The sequence below is a fragment of the Ornithorhynchus anatinus genome, chromosome 13 (assembly GCF_004115215.2).
Source record: "Ornithorhynchus anatinus isolate Pmale09 chromosome 13, mOrnAna1.pri.v4, whole genome shotgun sequence".
NCBI lineage: Eukaryota > Metazoa > Chordata > Mammalia > Monotremata > Ornithorhynchidae > Ornithorhynchus > Ornithorhynchus anatinus.
The window spans coordinates 39,945,890-39,966,623 of NC_041740.1; the positions used below are offsets into that span (position 1 = coordinate 39,945,890).

A 20,734-nucleotide genomic window follows, 5' to 3' on the forward strand; every position below is an offset into this window, starting at 1 on the left:
GGGGGCGGGGGGAGTGCTTGGGTCACCCCCAGCAGCTCCGTAGGAATGGGGGAGGGGGCAATCAATCAATCAATCAATCAATCAATCAATCAATTCATCCATCAAGCGCTGTAGGATGGGAGGGGCTGCCCTAGGGCCTTGACTAATCCCGGCTGCTGGGCTGTGTGTCCCACGAACGCTGCGTGTGCGCATGGGAACTGGGATGTAATAACTGGTTTATCCTGAACAGGGCCCACTCAGATAACAGACTGGTCTGGGTGGGACCGGTTTGCTTTGTTGACTCCCCTCTTACCTGCTCTCTCCCCTCCCCGACTCCGGCTGCCGTCTGCAGAGTTGGGCAGGGTCAATTTACTTCCCCGGCCAACCCGGCGGAGCAAGAAGCGGAGGGGGCAGGGAACAGGGCGCATTCCCTCCGCCCCGCCTCTCTCTGGAAAGGGCAGGGGAGGTCTGAGGCAGGAGCGGGCGGCTCCCCGTCCCTCTTCTGAAACAAAAAGTGGCCACCTCCGACAGGCTTTTCAGTTTTCCGTTTTATTTCTTGTGTTTAAACAGCATCTAACGACAATTTGGGCGCATCCTACCTGAGTCCTCGCCCGCAACCGGGGCGGGTCCGGCACCTCCCGCCCCCACCCCCAGGAGTCCGCCGAGGGGGTCTCTCGGGGCGGGGAGGGAGGAGGGACGCCGGGGGAGGGGGCGTGTGGGGCTCAGACACGGTCTCCTTTGTTAGTTGGGTTAGGGTTCGTATAGCATGCTCCAACGCAAGACAGAAGACGCGGTTTCTCTCCGCGCGGCGGCGGCCGGACCCGGAGGTGGCCCCACTGCCCCACCCCCACCCCGCCAGCTGCAGTGTGGTCTCCTGGGGGTGGGCGGGGGCCATAGTTCTCTCGGCCCCCCCAGGGATGAGCCTTCCACAGGACCCCCCCACCCGGGCAGGGATCGGTCCCCCACACCAGGCCCCACGGGCCCCTGAGCCGAGCGGGCACCGCCAGGGCTGGACGGAGCCGGGCTGGCAAATTTAAAACCCGGGGCAGCGGCGTGGGCGAGCCGGGGCCAGCTCAGTGCATGCACTAAAGCGGCGGTGGCGGGGGCCACGGTAGGCGGGCGGGCAGTGTGGAGGACCTTAGGGTTCCGGTGGTGCCGGGACCCGGCTTCCCTGCCCCCATGCCCCTTGACCCTCCTGGAAGGTAGCCACCCCCAGGGCCGGCTCCCCGATTCCCTGTAAACCGCTCCGTCCGGTGGGCCGGCGGGAAGACCTGGATGGTACCCTGGGGTCCCTCGGGGTGCCACCCTGGCCACCGGCTCCCTTAGGGGGACTCCACAGGAGCCCCCTCCCACACCCTCGGAGTCAGACTGGCCTCCCGCAGCCGAGCGGCCAGCCCGCCGTCCCCCGCCGCCGCCGGCCGGTCTAACAGCCCTTGGACGCCAGCAGGCTCTCGGCGGGAGGCAGCAACCCCTGAGCCTCCTCACCCTCCCCGTCAGGCGGCCGCTCCCCTCCGGCCGGCTCGGCCGGCCCCGCGGGGCTCAGGATGTACCGATAGTCACTGGAGACCCCGCCCGCCGCGGCCCCCGCGTCGCCCCCGGCCGGCTCGACGTTGATGTAGAGGGGGTCGCGGCTGGCGGACAGCGTGCTCAGGCGGCCCAGGATCTGCTCCAGCTCCAGCCGCAGCGTCGAGAAGCTCGGCCTCCCCTTGGGGTCCGCCGACCAGCACCGGCACATGAGCTCGTAGCTGGGCACGGAGACAAGAGGGCACCCGGGTGAGACCCGGCTGTGTGGGGCAGGTGGCGGCTCGTGCCAGGGGGCGAAGGGGCGGGACTGGACTGGCGCGGGGCAAACTGAGGTATTCTAGCCTACCAACCGGTACCAGGCTTGGGCTACCTCGTGCCCTGCCGAGCCCTTCCCCGGGGCCCTCAATCCTCGGCCCCGAGGGAGTTGGGGCCAGTTAGACTGGGCATAAAGGACCAGTTGACCCCTTCACGATCCCTCTCCAGGGCCTCTGCCAGCTATTTCCTGGATGTTGGAAGGGATGGGGGCGGCAAGGGGTCATCCTGGGGGAGGGGGGAAGGGGGCCGAGGCAGAGCACCAGCTGCTTACCACTCAAGCCCCATCCACAGCAGACACCCCCCCTCCCCCGTGCAATGGTGCCCCGGGCAGGGGAGGGGGGGAGGGAAGAGGCAGATACCCGCTGGCCGCCGCAGAGCAGGGCGTGGGAACAACCCCAGCCCTTGGGCCCTGAGGCTGGCCAAGACCAATTCTCAAGGCCGTCTGGGCTCTGGCATCAGCTGGCATCCACCCCTATTGGCTGGATGCCAGCTGGCTGGCCGGCCCAGCCCAGGGGCCTCGCTGCTATCCAGCCCCCTGCCCTTCTTCTTCGGGGCATTAGTATGAAACGAGCAGGCTGCCGGACTGAAAGGGAGAAGCCCAAAGGTCACCTGGGAGGTGTGAGGGGGGACAAGATGGGGAGGGGGTAACTTCCGGCAGCCTCTTCTGATCCCACCCTGGCCCTGGATGGACACACAGACAGACACACACACGCAAACACACACATATATCCCTAGGAGTAGGGTTAATTAGGCTGCAGCTCCATGGCGTGAAAGGGCTTGCTCCTCATTTCCTCCTTCCAACCTCCCTTATGCCCCCTTCTACAACCCACAAGGCATAAAACCAGGAGCGCCCCGGAGATTTTAAGTCCCCTCACACCATGCCCAATCTGGGCAAGGGATGCTGGGTCAATCGGGTCACATACACACACACCACCGCCTTTCCGCACGCTCATCGACCCCCGACCCCCACCTCTTTACCCACCCTGATTTTTCACCCCTTCCAGCCCTTCGGCCCCCAGCCCCAACCCCCAGGCCAGGGCCTTCTAACCCAGGGTTTCTTGGACCAGGGCAGGGGGAGGCCTAATGGGGCAGGCGGGACAGTGGTCGGGGAGGGTGGGATGGGGTTGGGATTCACATGCGCTCTCCTCCTCCGCAGTGACTATCTCATCCCTAATTTACTGTGGGTGAGTTATTGGAGGGGAGGGGGCTCCTTGAATGCTCTCTCTCCAATCTCCGACCCCCAACCCAAGTGACCCTAGGGTCAGCGGTCCTTAAGCCGGGAAGATTTCCGTCTAAACTTACACACTCAGCCGGGCCTTGGCTCTGGGCTAGGGGAAGAGGGGGGCTAGGGGGAGGGAGCAAGGGCGATTTCCTTTTCTGCGATTCCCCTGCATCTCCTCAGAGGAGTCAGTTCCTGTTTACTCCCAGCATAGGGGAAGAAAAGGAGAGGAGGGAAAGGAGAGGCGGGGAGGGGAAGGCCCGGCAGGGCGGAAGAGTTTAGCCTTCGACTGCGGAGCCCCCGATTCTCGCCGGGACCCGAGGAGACCGTCGTGGTGACAACGGCAGCCCCGCTCAGCTCCAACCTGTCCCCCGCGGGACCCCGGCCCGGGAGCCTCCCCTTCGCCCCCAACCCCGGAGCCCACCGGCTCCCCGCCCACCCCCGACCTCACACTCACACTTCCTCCAGACACTCCGGCGGCTGCTTCAGGCGGTTCCCCCCGATGAGGTAGTTGTAGATCTCGGCGTTCTCGATCCCGGCATACGGCGTCTGTCCCCGAGTCACGATCTCCCACATGGTCACGCCGAATGCCCACTGGGACGGTCGTGGGGAGGGCGTTAGGGCCGGCGGGCTGACGCTCTGGCCGGCGGGCAGGACCCGAACCCGCCACCCCCGGCTAGGCCCCGTCTCCCCGCCCGGTCCTCCCGGCCTCACTCACCACGTCGCTGTGCACCGTGTACAGGTTGTCTGCCAGGCTCTCCAGCGCCAGCCACTTCACGGGCAGCTTGGAGGCACAGCCCTGCCGGTAGTAGTCGCCGCTGTAGATCTTCCGGGACAGCCCGAAGTCGGCCACGCACACGGTCATGTCCTCGGCCAGCCTGGGCGAGGGGCAGGGAGAGGGAGGAAGGGGTCAGGGGGCAAACAGACGGAGACGAGGCCGTCGCCATCCCGCCACCCCAGCTCAGCTCCCAAGCAGGGGGAAGCGGCTGGCATGGAGACCCTCGCCCCCGGCCGGAATGAGGGGGGTGGTCCCCCTCCCCATCTCTGAGGAACCCCGGGGCTGGGAGAGTTGGGGGGGGTCACACACATGCAGTTACGGGCCGCCAGGTCACGGTGAATGAAGTTGTGAGTGCTCAGGTATTCCATGCCGCTGGCCACGTCCACCATAAAACGCAGCAGGGTCTGCGGGGGCAGGTCCTGGCCGGGAGGGGGAAGGTCAGTTTCAGCGAGGTGGGAGGGAGGAGGGGAGATGGGATACCCCCCTCCCCACACGGCCTCCCCGACCCGGCAAGCCAGGAGGCGGGAAGGGCCTTCCAGAGGGGAGAGTTAATAATAACAATAATAATAATAATGATAGTATTTGTTAAGCGCTTCCTATGTGCTACGTTCTGGGGTAGATACAAGGTCATGAGGTTGTTCCATGTGGGGCTCACAGTCTTAATCCCCATTTTACAAATGGGGTATCTGAGGCACAGAGAAGTGAAGTGACTTGCCCAAAGTCACACCGTTGATACGTGGCAGAGGCGGGATGAGACCCCCACGACCTCTGACTCCCAAGCCCGGGCTCCTTCCACTGAGTCACGCCGCCTCTCTACCAGGGTCCGGATCCCAGACGATCCACCGACTAAACACCTACTGAGCGCAGAGAGCCACGTGGTGTGCAAGAGAGTGCGATCCCTGCCCTCTGGGAATTTACAACCTAGACTGGACCTTTGTTTTTTATGGTATTTGTTAAGCGCTTACCATGTGACAGGCACAGTTCTAAGCGCTGGGGTAGATACAAGCTAGTCAGGTTGGACACGGTCCCTGCTCCGCATGGGGCTCACAGTCTTAATCCCCATTTTACTGCTGAGGTAACTGAGACCCAGACAAGTGAAGTGACTTCCCAAGGTCACAGGGCAGACAGTGGCGGAGCTGGGATTAGAACCCAGGTCCTTCTGACTCCCAGGCCCGGGCTCTATCCACTAGGCCACAACCTTTGCCCGGCACAGGGTCCAGAATTCCCCCGGGGAGGGCCCAGACTCCAGCTGCTCCTTCCGGTCCTCCCAGGAGAGTAGGCGACCCTGGAAATGTCTTTCCCAAAGAGTGTCCCCTCCTCCTCCCCCCTGGCTTCCAGCTCCCACCCCGGGCTCCCACCCCCGCCCCCGGCCCATGACGGGGACTCACGAAGGGGCTCTCCCCGATGCGGGAGGCGAGCAGGAAGGCGTGCAGGTCGCCATGTTTCATGAAGGGCATGATGACCATGGGGATGGGCAGGCGGCCCTTGGCCCGGCTCCGCAGGCTCACCCCTGGGGTGGGGCAGATGGGGAGAGGGCGCCCTGAGCCAGAGGCTTTGGGGGCCGGGGGCGCGGGCAGGGGAGGCAGACCCACTCGGCCCCCTCAGCAACACCCGGTCAGAGAGACCGGGCTCCCCACCATGCCCCCGCTCCTGCCCTGCAGGGACTCTGGTGCCCGTGGGAGGAAGACACCAACCAGACCAGCCCTCCAGCTTCCCGACGCCGTCCCGCGACCCAGACCCCTCCTGGGGTGCTTTGGAGTCCCCGTCCACGGAGCGTGCCCTCCTCCCCTAGCCCCCCACCCCTGCTGCTCACCGATGAGCTGGGCCACGTGGGGGTGGTCAAACTCCTTCATGCAGGCGGCCTCACGCAGGAACTCCTCGATGTCGCTGGAGGAGATGATGTCCGCTGCGGGAGAGAGGGGTAAAGTGATATCTCCAGAGGGGGCCGGTCACCCCCGCATAGTCCCAGACCGTAAGCGCGTCGTGGGAGGGGACTGTGTCTCTTTACTCTTGTATCGTACTCCGGCAAGCGCTCACTACAGACCTCTGCACAGAGTTCAATAAATACGATCAAATGCCAGGGCAGAGCGTGGGCTAGCCATTTTCCACCGGCAGCGGTGGCCCCGGAGGGCTCGGATGAACCCGCCCCCACCGCCGGACCCCGTCCGCTGCAGGGCGGTCAGAGCCTGGAGAACCCGGAGCGGCCCTCTGAACCGTAAACTCATTAAGTGCAGGGAACGTAATGCTAGCTCAGTTGTATCGGATTCTCCTGAGCGCTTAGTACGGCGTTCTGCACTTAGGAAGCACTCAATAAACACCATTCAGTGATTGATTAATTGACCCTCCCTGCAGAGCGGGGCCTGAGACAATCCCCAGGGCTCCCTGTTCCCATTGTTTCCTTTCAGGGCTCCCCACTGCCTTCCACTCTTTTCTATAACAGGGATCCTCCCTCCCTTCCCCACTGTGCCCACTGCTTTCTTTTGGGGTCCCCAACCTGTCCGTCAATCCCCACCGCCCCGCGCCCCCAACCTTCTACCCACCTTTCAACATTTTCACCGCCACCTTCAGGAAGGAACCGTCCTCCTGCTTCAGTTGGGCCTCCCGCACGGACCCAAACTCCCCTAGGAACCAACCCGGGGGCCGCAGGGCGGAGGGTGAGGCGGGGATCCCGCCCGTCCCTCATCCTAGCCCCCCCACCCCCACCCCTGGCCGCTCCACCGGGGCCCCGCCACCCTGAGGGAGGACGGCAGACCCGGGCCCGGGGCAGCCCTAGCCCGGCCCCTTCCTCCCGGCTCCCCCAAAAGGCTTCTTTCTAGTCCCGCTGCGGAGAGGTAGTCTCGGATGAGGGGAGCCGGGAGGGCCCCTCCGCCCCCACACCAGCCGCCCCGGGGCCGCCGCTATCCCCCCAGCCCCACTTCCGCCCACGGTCGTCACCTTTGCCCAGCATGCGGCCCAGGGTGAACCGCCGCTCCGGGATGAGCACATCCTCCAGTTTGTCCTTCAGCTCGTCGCTGATCCCCAAGTTATCCACTGGGCCGGGGAAAGGGTGAGCCCTCAGGGCGGGGTGGGCTCTCTTGGCCCGGGGACCCCCCGCCCCCCGGCACAACCAAACCCTCCTCACTTCTGCTCCCTTTCCATATCCGCCAGACAACTCTCCCATCTTCAAAGCCTTGTCGAAGGTCCATCTCCTCCAGGAGGCCTTCCCTGACTACGCCCTCATTTTCTTTTCTCCCACTCCCTTCCGCCTAGCTCCCTTTACTCACCCCTGCCCCAACCCCACAACCCTTATGTATACATCCGGAATTTATTTGTTTACATTATTGCCTGTCTCCCCCTCTAGACTGTAAATAAATCATACGTTTTGAACGCTTTTTAGAGAAGCACGTAGGCCCGCTGGGTTGATGGGAAGTAGGGGATGGGGGATCAAGGTGGGAGGGGAGGGAGACGGGCCGCAGCATGGGGGAGAAGGGCCGCGGGGAAGGGGGAGGAACGTAGAGGGACCACGGAAAGAAGGGAGAAGAGGGAAGCCACGGGGGAATTCAGAGGACTACGGGAAAGAGGGACACTTGCAGAGGGCTACGGGAAAGAAGGAGAACGCGGAGAGCTGTGGGAAGGAAGGGGAATGCGGCAGGACCCCAGGGAAGAGGGAGGGGGGACACACAGGGATCACAGGGAGGAGAGGAACCGGGTTGAGCGGCCGGTTCCAGGCCCGGGACTCACGCGTGACCTCGATCCGCTCGGGCCCCTCGCGGTTGAAGGAGCGGGCTGCCCGGAAGTGGACGGCGGGCTCTCCCCGGGCCATGACGCTGTCGAACGCTTGCCTGGGGACGGAGGAGGGGAATCCGAGGGCCACGTTCACCGGCCGGCTCAGATCCTTCCGGCCGCCCGCGTGGGCCCCCCACTCCCCCGCCGGCGGACCCCCTCCCCGGGCTCACCCAAAGCGAGTCTCCTTCCTCCTCTTGCGCAGCAGGATGAGGGCCAGCGCGGCCGCCGTCACCAGGGCGGTCAGCACCCCCAGGACCACCGGCACCCAGGACGTGCGGCTGTGCGGGGAGCCCTGCCGGCCTGGGGCGGGGGGAGGGGGAGGGAGACGGCGGCGGTCAGCCCAGGGGTGGGCTTCAGGGCTGGGGGGAGGAAAGGGCCGGGAAGGCCCTCTAACCTGGGAGCTCGCTGTGGGCAGGGAACGGGTCTACCGACGCTGTCGTGCTGTACTCTCCCAAACGCTTAGTACAGTGCTCTGCACACCGTAAGCACTCGATAAAGACGATTGATTGATTGATTGAGAAACGGAAGGGGAAGGACTTGACAAATACGATTGATTGAATGGGGAGAGAGGAGAAAGGGGAGAGGGGATGGGAAGATACGGGGGAGAGCATTGAGCGGGGGGCGCGAGGAGGGGAGCCGAGACCCCGCTGGCCCTTCGGGCCAGGCCGACCCCCTCACCGGCGTGGTCGTGGGAGGAGACCCGGAGGGGCAGGCTCCAAGGCCCGCAGCCGGCCGCGTTGGACACGCACACCCTGGCCGTCAGGTCCTTCAGCGGGTCCCAGCCCGAGAGGTTGGCCCTGGTCCCCAGCACCGTCAGCTCCCCCTGCAATCGTAATAATAATAACTGTGGTATTTGTTAAATGCTATGTGCTAAGCACTGTAATAAGCACTGGAGTCGATACAAGCTGATCGGGTGGGACACAGTCATCCCTTTCCACAGGGGGACTCACAGTCTTCATCCCCGTTTGACAGATGAGGGAACTGAGGCCCAGAGAAGTGAAGAGACTTGCTCAAGGGCACGCAAGCTGACCCGAGGCGGAGCCAGGATTAGAACTCAGGTCTGTTCGACTCCCAGGGCCCTGCTCTATCCACTAGGCCACGAAGATTATCATTCGGGGAGGCTGGTGGGAGGGGGAGGGGGTGGATCCAGCCACAATCTCGACTCCAGGATTCCCCCTCTCTCCTCCACCCGGTGATTGTGGAGGAGAAGGATTCCAGGCCTGGATTGAGCAGGCTTTATCTGGAGGTGAATCCATACAAAGGGCCGGGGCTGGAGCTCGGGGGGAGGGGGCGGGGACTCCAGGATGGGGAGGGAAGAGGCCTCGGTGCCGTGTGTTGGTCACTCACCTGGGTCCCGTTGTCCTGGACCCAGGATAGCAGATAGGGCCCAAGAGGGCTGTCGCTGGGACCCTCCGGGGTCACCTCTTCCCACTCCAAGATGAGGCCCGAGTCTGTGCGGGTGGCGTGGAGATTCTGGGGGGCACCGGCTGGAGCTGGGGGGAGGGCAGAGATGAAGATCCCTCCCACCCTCCATGCCCCCCACCCCCGCGTCCCGGGGCAACCAGCGTGGGGGTCCAGATCTGAGCCCTCGGGGCAATGGGGAAACCATCTCCTCAATCCCACCGGGCCCAGCCCCCTCCCCCAGGGTAAGGCCCCCCCTTACCCAAGCTGAAGGTCTGGAAGGGCACCCAGTCGGCATAAGGGGAGGGTCCCAGGGCGTTGGCACAGCGCACCCGCAGGCTGTAGTTGGTGGCGGGCGCCAGGCCACGCAAGAGGCAGGTGAAGGGGGGCACGGGGACCACCACAGCCAGGACTTCCCAGTCGCCGGGGGCTTCAGCCACCTACCGGGAGAAGGAGAGGCTGCGAAAGGGTCTCGGGGCCAAGGAGGGGAAGTTCTTTGTGGACAGGGGACGGTCCCGGCATTACACCCAGCAGGCGCTCAATAAATACCAGCACTCCTTAGGAGAGGGCAGGGCTGTCCTCACCGGGAACCTCCTCCTCTTCACCCAGAGGGAGAGGAGCTGGGTCGCCACGCCCCAGGACAGTCAGTCAGTCTTTCGTATTTACTGTCTATTGTTAACAGAGCACTGTACTAAGCACTGTACTGAGTGCTTGGAAGAGCACAATATAACAATAAACACATTCCCCGACCACAGAGAGGCGCTTACATTCTAGAGGGGGCTGGGGCTGCTCCAAAGCACTAGGATCCACCACAGGGGCCGCCCCCTTCCCTGCCCAAACTGGGGGTCCGACATCCCGCCCGTCACGCTGACCCCCAAGATGAACCCATCGGGTTTCCCATTTCAAGCCGGGAGCCCCACCCCGACTAAAACGGAAGTAGGGTGTCTTCAAAGATAATAACAGTAATAATTGTGGTATCTGTTGGGTGCTTTCTACGGCTAAGCACCGTTCTAAGCACTGGGGTATATACAAAGTAATCGCTCTCCCTCATGGGGCTCCCACTCTCGTTCCCCATTTTACAGAAGAAGGAACTGAGGCACTGACAAGTGAAGCGACTCGCCCAAGGTCACACGGCAGACGAGTGGCGGAGCTGGGACCGGCACCCGGATCCTTCCGGCTCCCGGGCCCGGGCTCTACCCACTAGGCCACGCTTGCTCTCCCTAGACCATGCCGCGGCTCCCAGGGGCTCCCAGGTGTCAGCTGCCCCGGCTGGGGTAGGACGTGAGAGCAAGGCCAGGAGGCTCGGCCGGCGCCAGACAGCGTGGCAGAAGGAAGGGTGACATGGCCAGAGTCCAGGTCCAAGGGCGTGGTGGCCGCAGGCATGCCGAGCGTCAGCAGGGAGAGGCGACCCAGGCCGGGACTGCCTTTCTATCAACGCTATTGTAATAACAAATAAGACTAATTGTGGTATTTGTTAAGCCCTTACTCTGTGCCAAACACTGGGGTGGACACAGTCCCCGTCCCACATGTATCCCCATTTGACAGAGGAGGTAACTGAGGCCCAGAGAAGTGAAGTGACTTGCCCAAGGTCACCCAGAGCAGGCAAGCGGCAGAGCCGGGATGAGAACCCAGGTCCTTCCGACGGCCAGGCCCGGGCTCTAGCCACCGGGCCACGCCCTGTCCGGTCTGGACCGGTCTCCCGGGCCGGGCCCCTCCTCCGGCCTCACCTGGACGGTGCAGGACTGGAGCAGGGCGCGGCCGTCGGAGCCGGGCGTCCAGGCCACGCTGGCATTGCTGCTGGTCAGCCGGGTCACCGTCACGTTGTAGGGCGCCGCTGGCAGGGCTGCGGGGAGACAGCTGGGATCAGGGCCTACCTGGACCCTAGCTGGCTCTGGGGAGGCCAGGCAGAGAGAGCGGGGCAGGGGGCAATGCTCAGATCGCCACCCCAGGCCAGCTCTGCCCCAGCTGCCCGGGCACCTCCATCCCTTCCCGCTCCCCAGGGGCCGGGCCCCGCAGGGCACGAGGCACCCCAGCCGGTCCGCTCCATCAGGGGACAGATCCCGCCCGGAGAGCTGGACAAGACAGCCTCTGTGGATGACGAGCATCCCGTCCCCCCTCCCCAGCTGCCGTGCCCGGGGCAGACGCCCTCACCCTGCAGGTGGACGGTAGCCGGCCGGGAAGAAGCCAGGCCCTTCACGTTGTGGGCTTCGCAGGAGAAGACGGTGCTCTGCGTCACCCCTGGGGATGGAGCCCGCGTCAGCGCCCCGCCTCCCCGCCGCCGCCGCCGTGGGGCACGGGAGGCAGAACCGCCGCCCGGCCTCGCGCTCTCCTTGCCCCGGGTCCCTGACCGGCCTGACGCCAGCACCCTGGGGCGGCGCCGTGCCAGCTGAACCCGCCGCCCCAGCCGTCGGGGAGAAGCCCCCGTCGGACCCCAGCCGCAGTCAGGGCTGGAAAGATGGAAGGACCATCCCACCCCCGGCCCCAAATCGGATCTGTCCGGACCACGGACTTCCCAGAAGGGCTTGATGGCTCCTCACAGAAGTCCCTCCCCTTGGGGAGCCCTCTCCCTCGACTCTCCTCACGGTCGCCCCGGCTCGGTCGGCTCACCGGTCACGTTCAAGACGGAGGGGGAAGGGGCAGGCCTCCCGACCCGGGAGCCCCCCCTCCACCAGACGATGGTGACGGGTTCGGGGGGCCCCACGGCCTCACAGGACAGCTGGAAGGGGGCATTGGGGGGCACCGTCAGGTCCTCGGGCTCCACCGTGAAGAACGGCACACCTGAGAAGAGGGAGGGGGCGGGGGGCCGAGGCAGGGTCGGATGTTCTGCGCCTGCTGGGGACCCCCTCCCCAAACCAACACCCCCCACACACTCTCTCACACACAGGGAACAGGCCCTACCGGTATAAGCCCCAACCCTCCCGCCCGGCCCAGCCCCCCCTCGAGGAGGAAGCCCACCGTTCCCCCCACCCTCCCCCCCCAAGCAGGCCGAGCCTCTGATCTGGGGTGGGGAGAGGCAGGAAGAGGAGGGGCTGAGGACAGTGAGGAGGTGGGGGGAGGCGCTCCGTTCATTCATTTATTCCTTCATCCATTCAGTCGTATGCCCTGAGCGCTTACTGCGTGCAGAGCGCTGTACTAAGCGCTGGGAAAGTATAATTCAGCAATTCAGCTCCACAGCCTGGTTGTGTGCACAAGGCAGACCCCGGCCCCACCCCCAGCTCTGACACAGACCCCCTCCCCGGCCAGCCCAGCCCCCATTCCGAGCCTTTTGTTACTTTCTTAGTCACTTTGTTTTCCTCCCGCGGAGCAGCCCTGAGCTGCAGAGACCCCTCCCCCGTGCCCTGCTCCCCCTTCTGCCTTTCCACCCCCCCCCCCGCCCTCCCTTCCCCCTACCACCCCTCCCCGCCCCCTCCTTCATCTGTTTGGCAGGGTAGAGTCCGGCCCCGAGCTGGGAATGCGTCTTTATCGTTAAGTCGTACTCTCCCAAGTGCTTAGTACAGTGGTCTGCACACAGTAAGCGTTCAGTAAATACGATTGAATGAAAGACCTGCCCTGCCGGCTGAAGTTCCACCCCAGGGTCCCACTCCCATCTCCACACCAGGCCCGGGTCAGCGGGCTCCAGGGGCCAGGAGGCCTAGCGGCTCCTGGGACGATCCAGCTCCGGCCCGCCCGGCCCCCGCCCGCACGGGGCTGGCACCCTCCCGCCCCCGGCTCGCCGGACCCCCTCGCCCACCTTCCACCGTGAGCCACACGGGCTGGGATGTCTCCGTCTCGCCCCGGTCCTCCACCTGACACCAGTACTGGCCGGCGTCCGAGCGATCCACGGACTTCAAGCTGCAGACCCAGACGGGGCCGGGGCCGGGAGGGAGGGACGGTGAGGGGCGGGGGCGGCTGGCCGCCGTCCGTCCCCCCGCCGCCCGGGGTCCCGGCCTTCCCTCACCGCCTCCCCGGGGGTCCCTGGGTACCTGAGGAAGCCGATCCAGTGCTGCTCGCTGACCGGGATGTAGACCTGGTCCACGCTCTGCACGGGGGCCCCGTCCTTCAGCCACTGGATCTCGGGCTCCTCCAGACCCTCCACGCTGCAGTTCAACTTGACCGGCTGCCCCTGGGACACCGTCAGTCTCTGGGGAGCGCCGAGGAGACGCAGGCCTGCGGGCCGGGGGCGAGACCCCGTCAGACTGGCTGTGGGGGCCGGGGCGGGGGTAGATTCGTCAATCGATCAATCAATCCATCGTATTTAATGAGCATTTGCTGTGTGCGGAGCACTGTACTAAGCGCTTAGGAAAGTAATAATAATTACGGTGTTTGTTAAGTGCTTATTGAGTGCCAGGCACCGCGCTAAAGGACTGGGGCGGATAGGAGCAAATCGGGTCGGGCACCGTCCCTCGTCCCACGTGGGGCTCACCGTCTCAATCCCCATTTGACAGCTGAGGTCACTGAGGCCCAGAGAAGTGAAGTGACTCGCCCAAGGTCCCGCAGCAGACAAATGGCAGAGCCGGGATTAGAACCCACGACCTTCTGACTCCCGGCCCTGTGGTCTATCCACTACACCCGTGCCACTCTTCAATACAGAGGAGTCGGGAGACACATTCCAGTTGCCCGATGACACCGCCTCATTCATTCGACCGTATTTACCGAGCGCTTACTGCGTGCAAAGCACTGTACTAAGCGCTTGGGTGAGTATAATATAACAACAGACACATTTCCTGCCCACAGTGAGCTCACAGAACGCTCCCGGCCCAACCCCCGCATATCCCAGATGCCAGGAGAGCTCACGTTCCCGGGGCAGGGGGCCAGGATAGGGGAGGGGCGGGAGTTTGTCTAGAGAGCTGGGTGGGAGGAAAGGGGCACCCAGGGACCCCAGAGGCGGGGGACAGGACAAGGCACAAACTTCCCGGTCACCCAGCGCCAAACTTCCCACCCCCCTGCAGCCCTCCACCCCTACGGCCGGGCTCGGGCGCAGGGCCCCGAGTCGGGGGGGGGGGGGGGGGGTGGGCGAAAGGGGCTGCCGGGATCTGAACTGGGAGGACGGTCTCTAATCCCGACCTCTGCTGTGTGACCCTGGGCAAGTCATTTCACTTCTCCGGGCCTCAGTTTCCTCACGTGTAAAATGGGGATCGAGACCGTGAGCCCCACCTGGGACGGGGAATGTGTCCAGCCCGATTTGCTTGTATCCACCCCAGTGCTTAGTACAGCACCCGGCAGACGGTAAGCGCTTCACAAATACCAGAATTATTATTCCGGCTCCTGGGGGAGATGGAGTTGAGCTGCCTATCCACTAAGCCTAGGGCCCCGCTCCATCCTGGGGTGCTGATGGCGCCCTCCATCCCGTTCCATCTGCGGGAAGGAAGGAAAAGGGGAAGGAAGAGGAGGAAGGGGGGCTCCTCGCTGGAGCGGGGAACATATGGTGGCCACCGAGCCCCAGCAGCGACGGCTGCTCTATTAATACCTGAGCGGTGCAGGGTGGGGGCCGGGCGTGAAGGATGCTGGGAGGGAAGTCGGGAGCCCAGAGGCTGGCACGGGGCCACTCTCGGACCCGGGCCCCCCTCCGGCCCCCTCCCTCCCCCTTCCCACCGCAGTCACTCTGATGAGGTGGACCAGGTGGGCCGGAGAGAGTCAGGGCGGACCAGGGGCGGTCCAGGTGGACCGGAGTGGGATCGAGTGGACCAGGACGGACCAGGGTGGACCGGGGAGGTTCGGCGCTGAGTTCCACGGCAGGGCACTCGAGCTCCGGGCCCGGTTCCGCCCAGGCCCTCCCTGGGGGCCCCAGACAGGCCACTGGGCTTCGGTTCCCACCGAGGCACGTCCCGTCCCACCGGGCCGGATGGCAGGGTGGGCGGCCCAGGGGTGCCCCCCTTTCTCAGCTTCCTCCCAGCTGGGAAGGAGCTGGTTTAAGCCCCCTCAAAGCCCTAGATGGGGAAGAGGGAGGGGAAAGTCTCTTATCGGGACCGGTGCAACTAGGACCGGCGCAACTAAGAGGATAAAGCCAGGAAATTTAGCAACTGGAGCAGTAGCCCTTGGGATTAACCCCAGACTGGCTAAGCTACTCAGCAGCAGGAATGAAGGGGAACCCCCTAGCTGCCCCTCTCTCCCACCTTCCTCCAGCTGGGGGACCGGGAGAGGGCTACGTGCGAGCCCCCCGTGGGTGGGTATATATGTGTGGGAGGGGAGCGCATGTGAAAGTTCCCACCCGAGGCTCGGTGTGTTTCCGTGCACGCGTGTATCTGTGACCAGAATGGGTGTGTGTATACGTGCGTGTGTCTGACTGATCCTGAGTGTGTTTTGCGGGAGGGGGAGGGTGCCTTTCTGCGATCCTGTGGAGGGTGGGGACCTGCGTATTCTTGTCCGCGGTCCTCAGTGTGTTTACGTGCAGGAGTGTATCCGTGTCTGGAGTGTGCTCGTGTATATGTGCCAGTCTGATCCTAAGCGTGTGAGCGTAGGGGAGGAGGTGTCTGACTGCGATCCTCAGTGTGTGTGTTCGGGGGGGGGGGGGGGGGGGGCGTGGTGTATGTGTATGGTTGTCTGGGTTCCTCAGTGTGATTGTGGGCTTGTGTGGAACTGTGACTAGAGTGTTATTTTGTGTGTGTGCCCGCGGGGGTGGCGGGTGTGAGCCTGTCCGAGCCTAAATCGGAGGGAGGGGAGAGCGGGGGGTGGGTGCGGGGGAGGGTCTCAGTGTGTGAATATGTGTGTGTGTGTGTGTGTGTGTGAGCCCCTTCGGAGGTTGAGGGAGTGGGTGGGGTCTGGGGACCGCGAGTGAGGGTCCAGTGAGGGGATTGAAGCAGGAGCCGGAGCTGGAATGGCCCACCCCAACCCCAAGCCCAAGCCCAAGCCCGGGGCTCGGGCGGACCGGCGAGCGGCGGCGACCCCGGCCTCGACCCCCGGACTTCCCGCCCCGGCCCTTCCTCTCCAGCTCCCGGGCCCGGGGACGACCTCGGCCCCCAGATCGGCCAGCCGCCCCCTCCCCAGAGATAAAGTGATGCAGCCCCCAGAGCCCCCGGCCCCCAGCCAAAACCTCCACCCTTGCCCCCAACCCCCGGCCCAGAACCCCCAGCCTCGGCCCCAACTCCCACCCAAAGCCCCCAGCCCCTGCCCCCTGCCCCAGCTCCCAGCCCCTGCCCCCCAGCCCCCGCCCCCAACCCCCGGCCCAGAGCCCCCAGCCCCGGCCCCAGCTCCCTGCCAAATCCCCAGTCCCTGCCCCCCAGCCCCCGGCCCCAGGTCCCAGCTCAAACCCCCAGCCCCCTCCCCTGCCCCAGCTCCCAGCCGAAACCCCCAGCCCCTGCCCCAGAGCCCCCAGCCCGGCCCCAACTCCCACCCCAAACCCCCTGCCCCGCTCCCAGCTAAAACCCCCGGCCCAGAGCCCCCAGCCCGGCCCCAACCCCCAGCCCCTGCCCCCTGCCCCGGCTCCCAGCCAAATCCCCAGTCCCCGCCCCCTGCCCCGGGCCCCAGCTCCCAGCCCAAACCCCCAGCCCCCGCCCCCTGCCCCCAGCCCCTGCCCCCAGCTCCCGTCCCAGGCTCCGACCCCCCCCAGCCCCCGCTCCAGCCCCCCAGCCCCCCGCCCGGGACCCCGTTCCACCCCTCGCCCTCAGCCCCAGCCCCCAGCCGTCACCCCTCACCCTCTCCCGGCTCTGTCGCCAGCCCCCGGCCCCAGATTCCCGCCCTCGGTGCCTGCTTCGGCTCCGGCCCCGGACCCCCAGCCCCAGCCCCACCGGCGCGGGCTCCTGCTCCCTCCCTCTGGCCCCGTCCGGTCCCGTCCGGTGCCGGCGGTCCGGGAGTACCTGCGGCGGGGAGCGGCGGCAGGAGGAGGAGGAGAAGGAGGAGGAGGAGGAGGAGCAGCGGCAGCGGCAGCGGCAGCGGGAGCGGGAGCGGGAGCGGGAACGGGCCGGCCGGGCCCGGGGGCGTCGGGTCGGGGGCTCCCGGGCCCCCGGGCCGCCCCTCTCTCGGCCTCAGCGCCATCGGCCGCGACGCCCGAGCATCCCCGGGGATGGGGGCGGGGGCCGGGGGGCGGGGGGCGGGCCCAGCCGAGCCCTCCCGGCGGCCGGGGGCTCGGGGGCCTCCGCGGGGGTCGGGGGTCGGACGGACGGCCCAGCCCGCCGGGCCTGGCCCCGAGCCCAGCCGCTCGAGGCTCCCGCAGCCGGCGTCGTCCTCGCTGATTCATCTTCTTCCCCGGACCTGCCTCCTCCTCCTCCTCCTCCTCCTCCTCCTCCTCCTGCTGCTGCTGCTGCTGCTCCTCCCCCGGTCCGGTCCGGTCCGGCCCGGTCCGGCCCGGCCCGCTCAGCTCCGGTCCAACCGGGTCGGGTCCGGTCCGGTGCCGCGGGCTCCTACCGCCCCCGCGCGGACCTTCGGGGCTCGTCACCCGGTCCGGACGCCCCCCCGCCCCCTCCCCGACGCGTCCCCATGGCAACCCCCTCCCCGGGCATCTTCCCCCTCCCCCCCCCGGGGGACCCCCTCCCCCCACTGACCCCCCCCACCCCACCCCACCCGGGGCCGCATCTCTGGGCTGCGATGGAGAGGAGCGGCGTGGCTCCCTGGAAAGAGCCCGGGGTCATGGGTTCGAATCCCCGCTCTGCCACTCGGCCGTTCCGCACCGTACCCGTGACGATGATGATGGGACTTAGAGAGGCAGCGCGGCTCAGTGGAAAGAGCCCGGGCTTTGGAGTCGGAGGTCATGGGTTCGAATCCCGGCTCCGCCACTTGTCGGCTGGGGGACCGGGGGCAAGTCACTTCACTTCTCTGGGCCTCAGTGACCTCATCTGGAAAATGGGGATGAAGACGGGGAGCCCCACGTGGGACAACCCGATTCCCCTGTGTCTACCCCAGCGCTTAGAGCAGTGCTCTGCACCTAGTAAGCGCTTAACAAATACCGACATTATTATTATTATTACTTGTTAAGGACGTACTAGGCGCCACGGACTCTACTGAGCGCTGGGTTGGATACAAGCAAACTGCGAGGGACATAGTCTCTGTCCCACCTGGGGCTCACGGTCTCGATCCCCATTTTATAGATGAGGTAACCGAGGCACAGAGATGTGGAGTGACCTGCCCGAAGCCACACAGCAGACAAGTGGCAGAGCTGGGATGAGACCCCACGACCTCCTGGCTCCCAGGCCGGGCTCTCTCCACTGTGCCATGTGCCGTTTCGCACCCCAACGACTGGCAGCTGTGTGACTGTGGGCGTGTCACTTCCCTTCTCTGGGCCTCGGTTCCCTCATCTGGAAAATGGGGATGAAGACGGTGAGCCTCCCCGGGGACCACCTGATGACCCTGTATCTACCCCGGCACTTAGAACAGTGCTCTGCACATAGTAAGCGCTTAACAAATACCAACATTATTATTATGTGGAAACCGGAGCTGTGGGTTCGGGGCCGCGGGGGTGTGGGCCCAGGGGTTGGCCCCACTCACCCCCTCCCCGCCCCGCCCCAGAGAACCGGTTAATAATGATGATGATTGGGATATTTGTTCAACCCTTACTAATAGTTTCATAATTAATGGCATTCCATAAGCGGCTACTATGTGCCACCCGCCGTTCCGAGCGCTGGGAGCGATACGAGGTGATGGGGTTGTCCCACATAGGGCTCACAGTCTTCATCCCCATTTGACAGATGAGGGAACTGAGGCCCAGAGAAGTGAAGGGACTCGCCCAAGGTCACACAGCTGACCAGGGACCGAGCCGGGATTAGAACTCCTGACCTGACTCCCAAGCCCGGGCTCTTTCCACCGAAGCGCACTGCTTCACGCTACGTGCCAGGGACCGTACTAAGCGCTTTAGTTGAGACCGCGAGCCCGTCACTGGGCAGGGACTGCCTCTCTCTGTTGCCGAACTGTACCTTCCAAGCGCTTAGCACTGTGCTCTGCGCATAGTAAGCGCTCAACAAATTCTATTGAATGAATGAAGCGCTGGGGTGGATACAAGCCACTGGGGTTGGACACGGTCCCTGTCCCACCTGGGGCTCCCGGTCCCAATCCCCATTTTCCAGATGAGGCAACTGAGGCACAGAGAAGCGAAGCGACTGGCCCAAGGCCGAAGAGCAGACGAGTGAGGGAGCCGGGATCAGAACCCACGACCTTCCGACTCCCAGCCCTCTCCGCTCTGCCACCCGCCCCGGCGGCGCCGCTCCATCAACCAGTCGTATTTATCGAGCACTTCCTAAAAGCACTGTGCTAAGCGTCCCTCCTCCCTTCCCGGGCCTCCTCGCCTCTCTCCTCTTCCCGCTCCGGGCCCGGATTCCGGCTGGGAGCGGCCCTGCCCGCCCGTTCCCCTGCCTTGGCCCGAACGGCTCAGTGTTTGTTGGTTTATCGATGACACGGACGACAATAACAACAGAAACGGGGGCGGCAGCCCCGGAGAGCAGCCTGCTCTTCCCCGGAGCCTGCCGGGGAGGGTCTTACACACAGATCCTACCATCGGGCTACCCTTCCCCAGACCCCCGCGGCCTCGGAGCCCCAGTCCCCGGGAGGAGGGCCGTGGGGCCGGAGAGGAGCCAGCCAGGGAGCCCCGAGTCAATCGGCCCCCAGCCCGCCGTCCCCCGCCGGTGGCGGGGATCCCGGTGCCAGTCAGGAAGCCACATGGGCCTGAAGGCCGCCCACGTCCCGCCCCCTGCCACGTGGGCCCCCTCCCTCGGCCGGGTCCGGGGAGGAAGCCAAGGGGAGCCCCGGCCTCCCCCCGGGCAGACCGGCACCGCAGCCCAAACGGGCAGGCGTCGCTGTGGTGCTCTCTAGTCGCCTCCCATTAGTTCTCCACTCACAGCCCTGGCATCCCGCCCCACCCGCAGGCCCTGGCAGGAGACCCGGCACCGCCACCCTCGGGCGCTGGCACGCCGGGGCTGAGCCAGGTCCCGGCCCCTCGGGTCCTCCGGCGCCAGGCCTCCCGCTCGGACTCTTCTCCAAACCTCCGGACCCGCTGGCCCCGTCCCCCAGGGCCTGCCCCTCTGCCCTCTAGACTGTAAGCTCATTGTGGGTGGGGACTGTGTCCATTTTTCGTTCTACTGTCCTCTCCCAAACGCTTAGTACAGAGGCCTTCCCTGACTGAGCCCTCCTTTCCTCTTCTCCCTCTCCCTTCTGCCTCGCTCTGACTTACTCCCTTCATTCATTCTCCCCTCCCGGCCCCACGGCACTCATATCCATAACTGTCATTTATTTATTTCTCTTCATGTCTGTCTTCCCCTCTAGGCTATAAGCTCGACGTGAGCAGGGACTTTGTCTGGAATACTGTTCTGGCGTACTCTCCCAAGTGCTTAGGACAGTGCTCTGCTCCCAGTAAGTGCTCAATAAATACGACTGACTGACTGGACTGACTCTCCTCAGCAAATCCGAAGTAGAAAGGGGCAAGAAGGAGGTCCAGCCCCCTGCCCCCTTAAAGAGCCACGGAGCCCCCACAGATCTCCCCTGGGCCATCCTTCTAGGGTTTTAGCCCCAGGATAGCCGTGGCCTTGTGGCTAGTCGAGTGTCCCGAGTTCTAAACTTGGCTCCTCCCCTTGTCTGCTGTGTGACCCTGGGCAAGTCACTTCACTTCTCCGGTCCTCAGTTCCCTCCTCTGTAAAAAGGAGGTCGCAACTGTGAGTCCCAGCTGGGACAAGGACTTGCCTAATTTGCTTGTATTCCCCCGCCAGCGCTCAGGACAGTACCTGGCACATAGTAAGCACTTAACAAATACCACAGTTATTATGATTTTTAGCCCCAGGAGGGCCAAGACCATCTTTGACACTTTCCTCTGGACTTTATCCCAGAATCTCTGCATCCTTTCTCCATCACAGCGACCA

At 64.9% G+C, this 20,734-nt stretch overlaps 1 protein-coding gene across 1 annotated transcript; it reads right to left on the reverse strand.

The window, feature by feature from the left end:
- Positions 1-509: 509 nt before the first annotated feature.
- On the reverse strand, positions 510-16,832 carry TYRO3 (TYRO3 protein tyrosine kinase; the record flags this gene model as incomplete). Its single annotated transcript, XM_039913900.1, has 19 exons — positions 510-1,724; positions 3,495-3,631; positions 3,756-3,915; positions 4,125-4,234; positions 5,204-5,325; positions 5,629-5,721; positions 6,356-6,436; positions 6,750-6,845; positions 7,536-7,636; positions 7,751-7,880; positions 8,259-8,403; positions 8,928-9,073; positions 9,244-9,421; positions 10,709-10,824; positions 11,133-11,219; positions 11,589-11,759; positions 12,712-12,812; positions 12,944-13,127; positions 16,754-16,832. Coding segments are annotated over 19 exons (2,559 nt in total), but the record flags the coding sequence as incomplete, so codon positions are not given.
- Between the last annotated feature and the right edge of the window lie 3,902 nt (positions 16,833-20,734).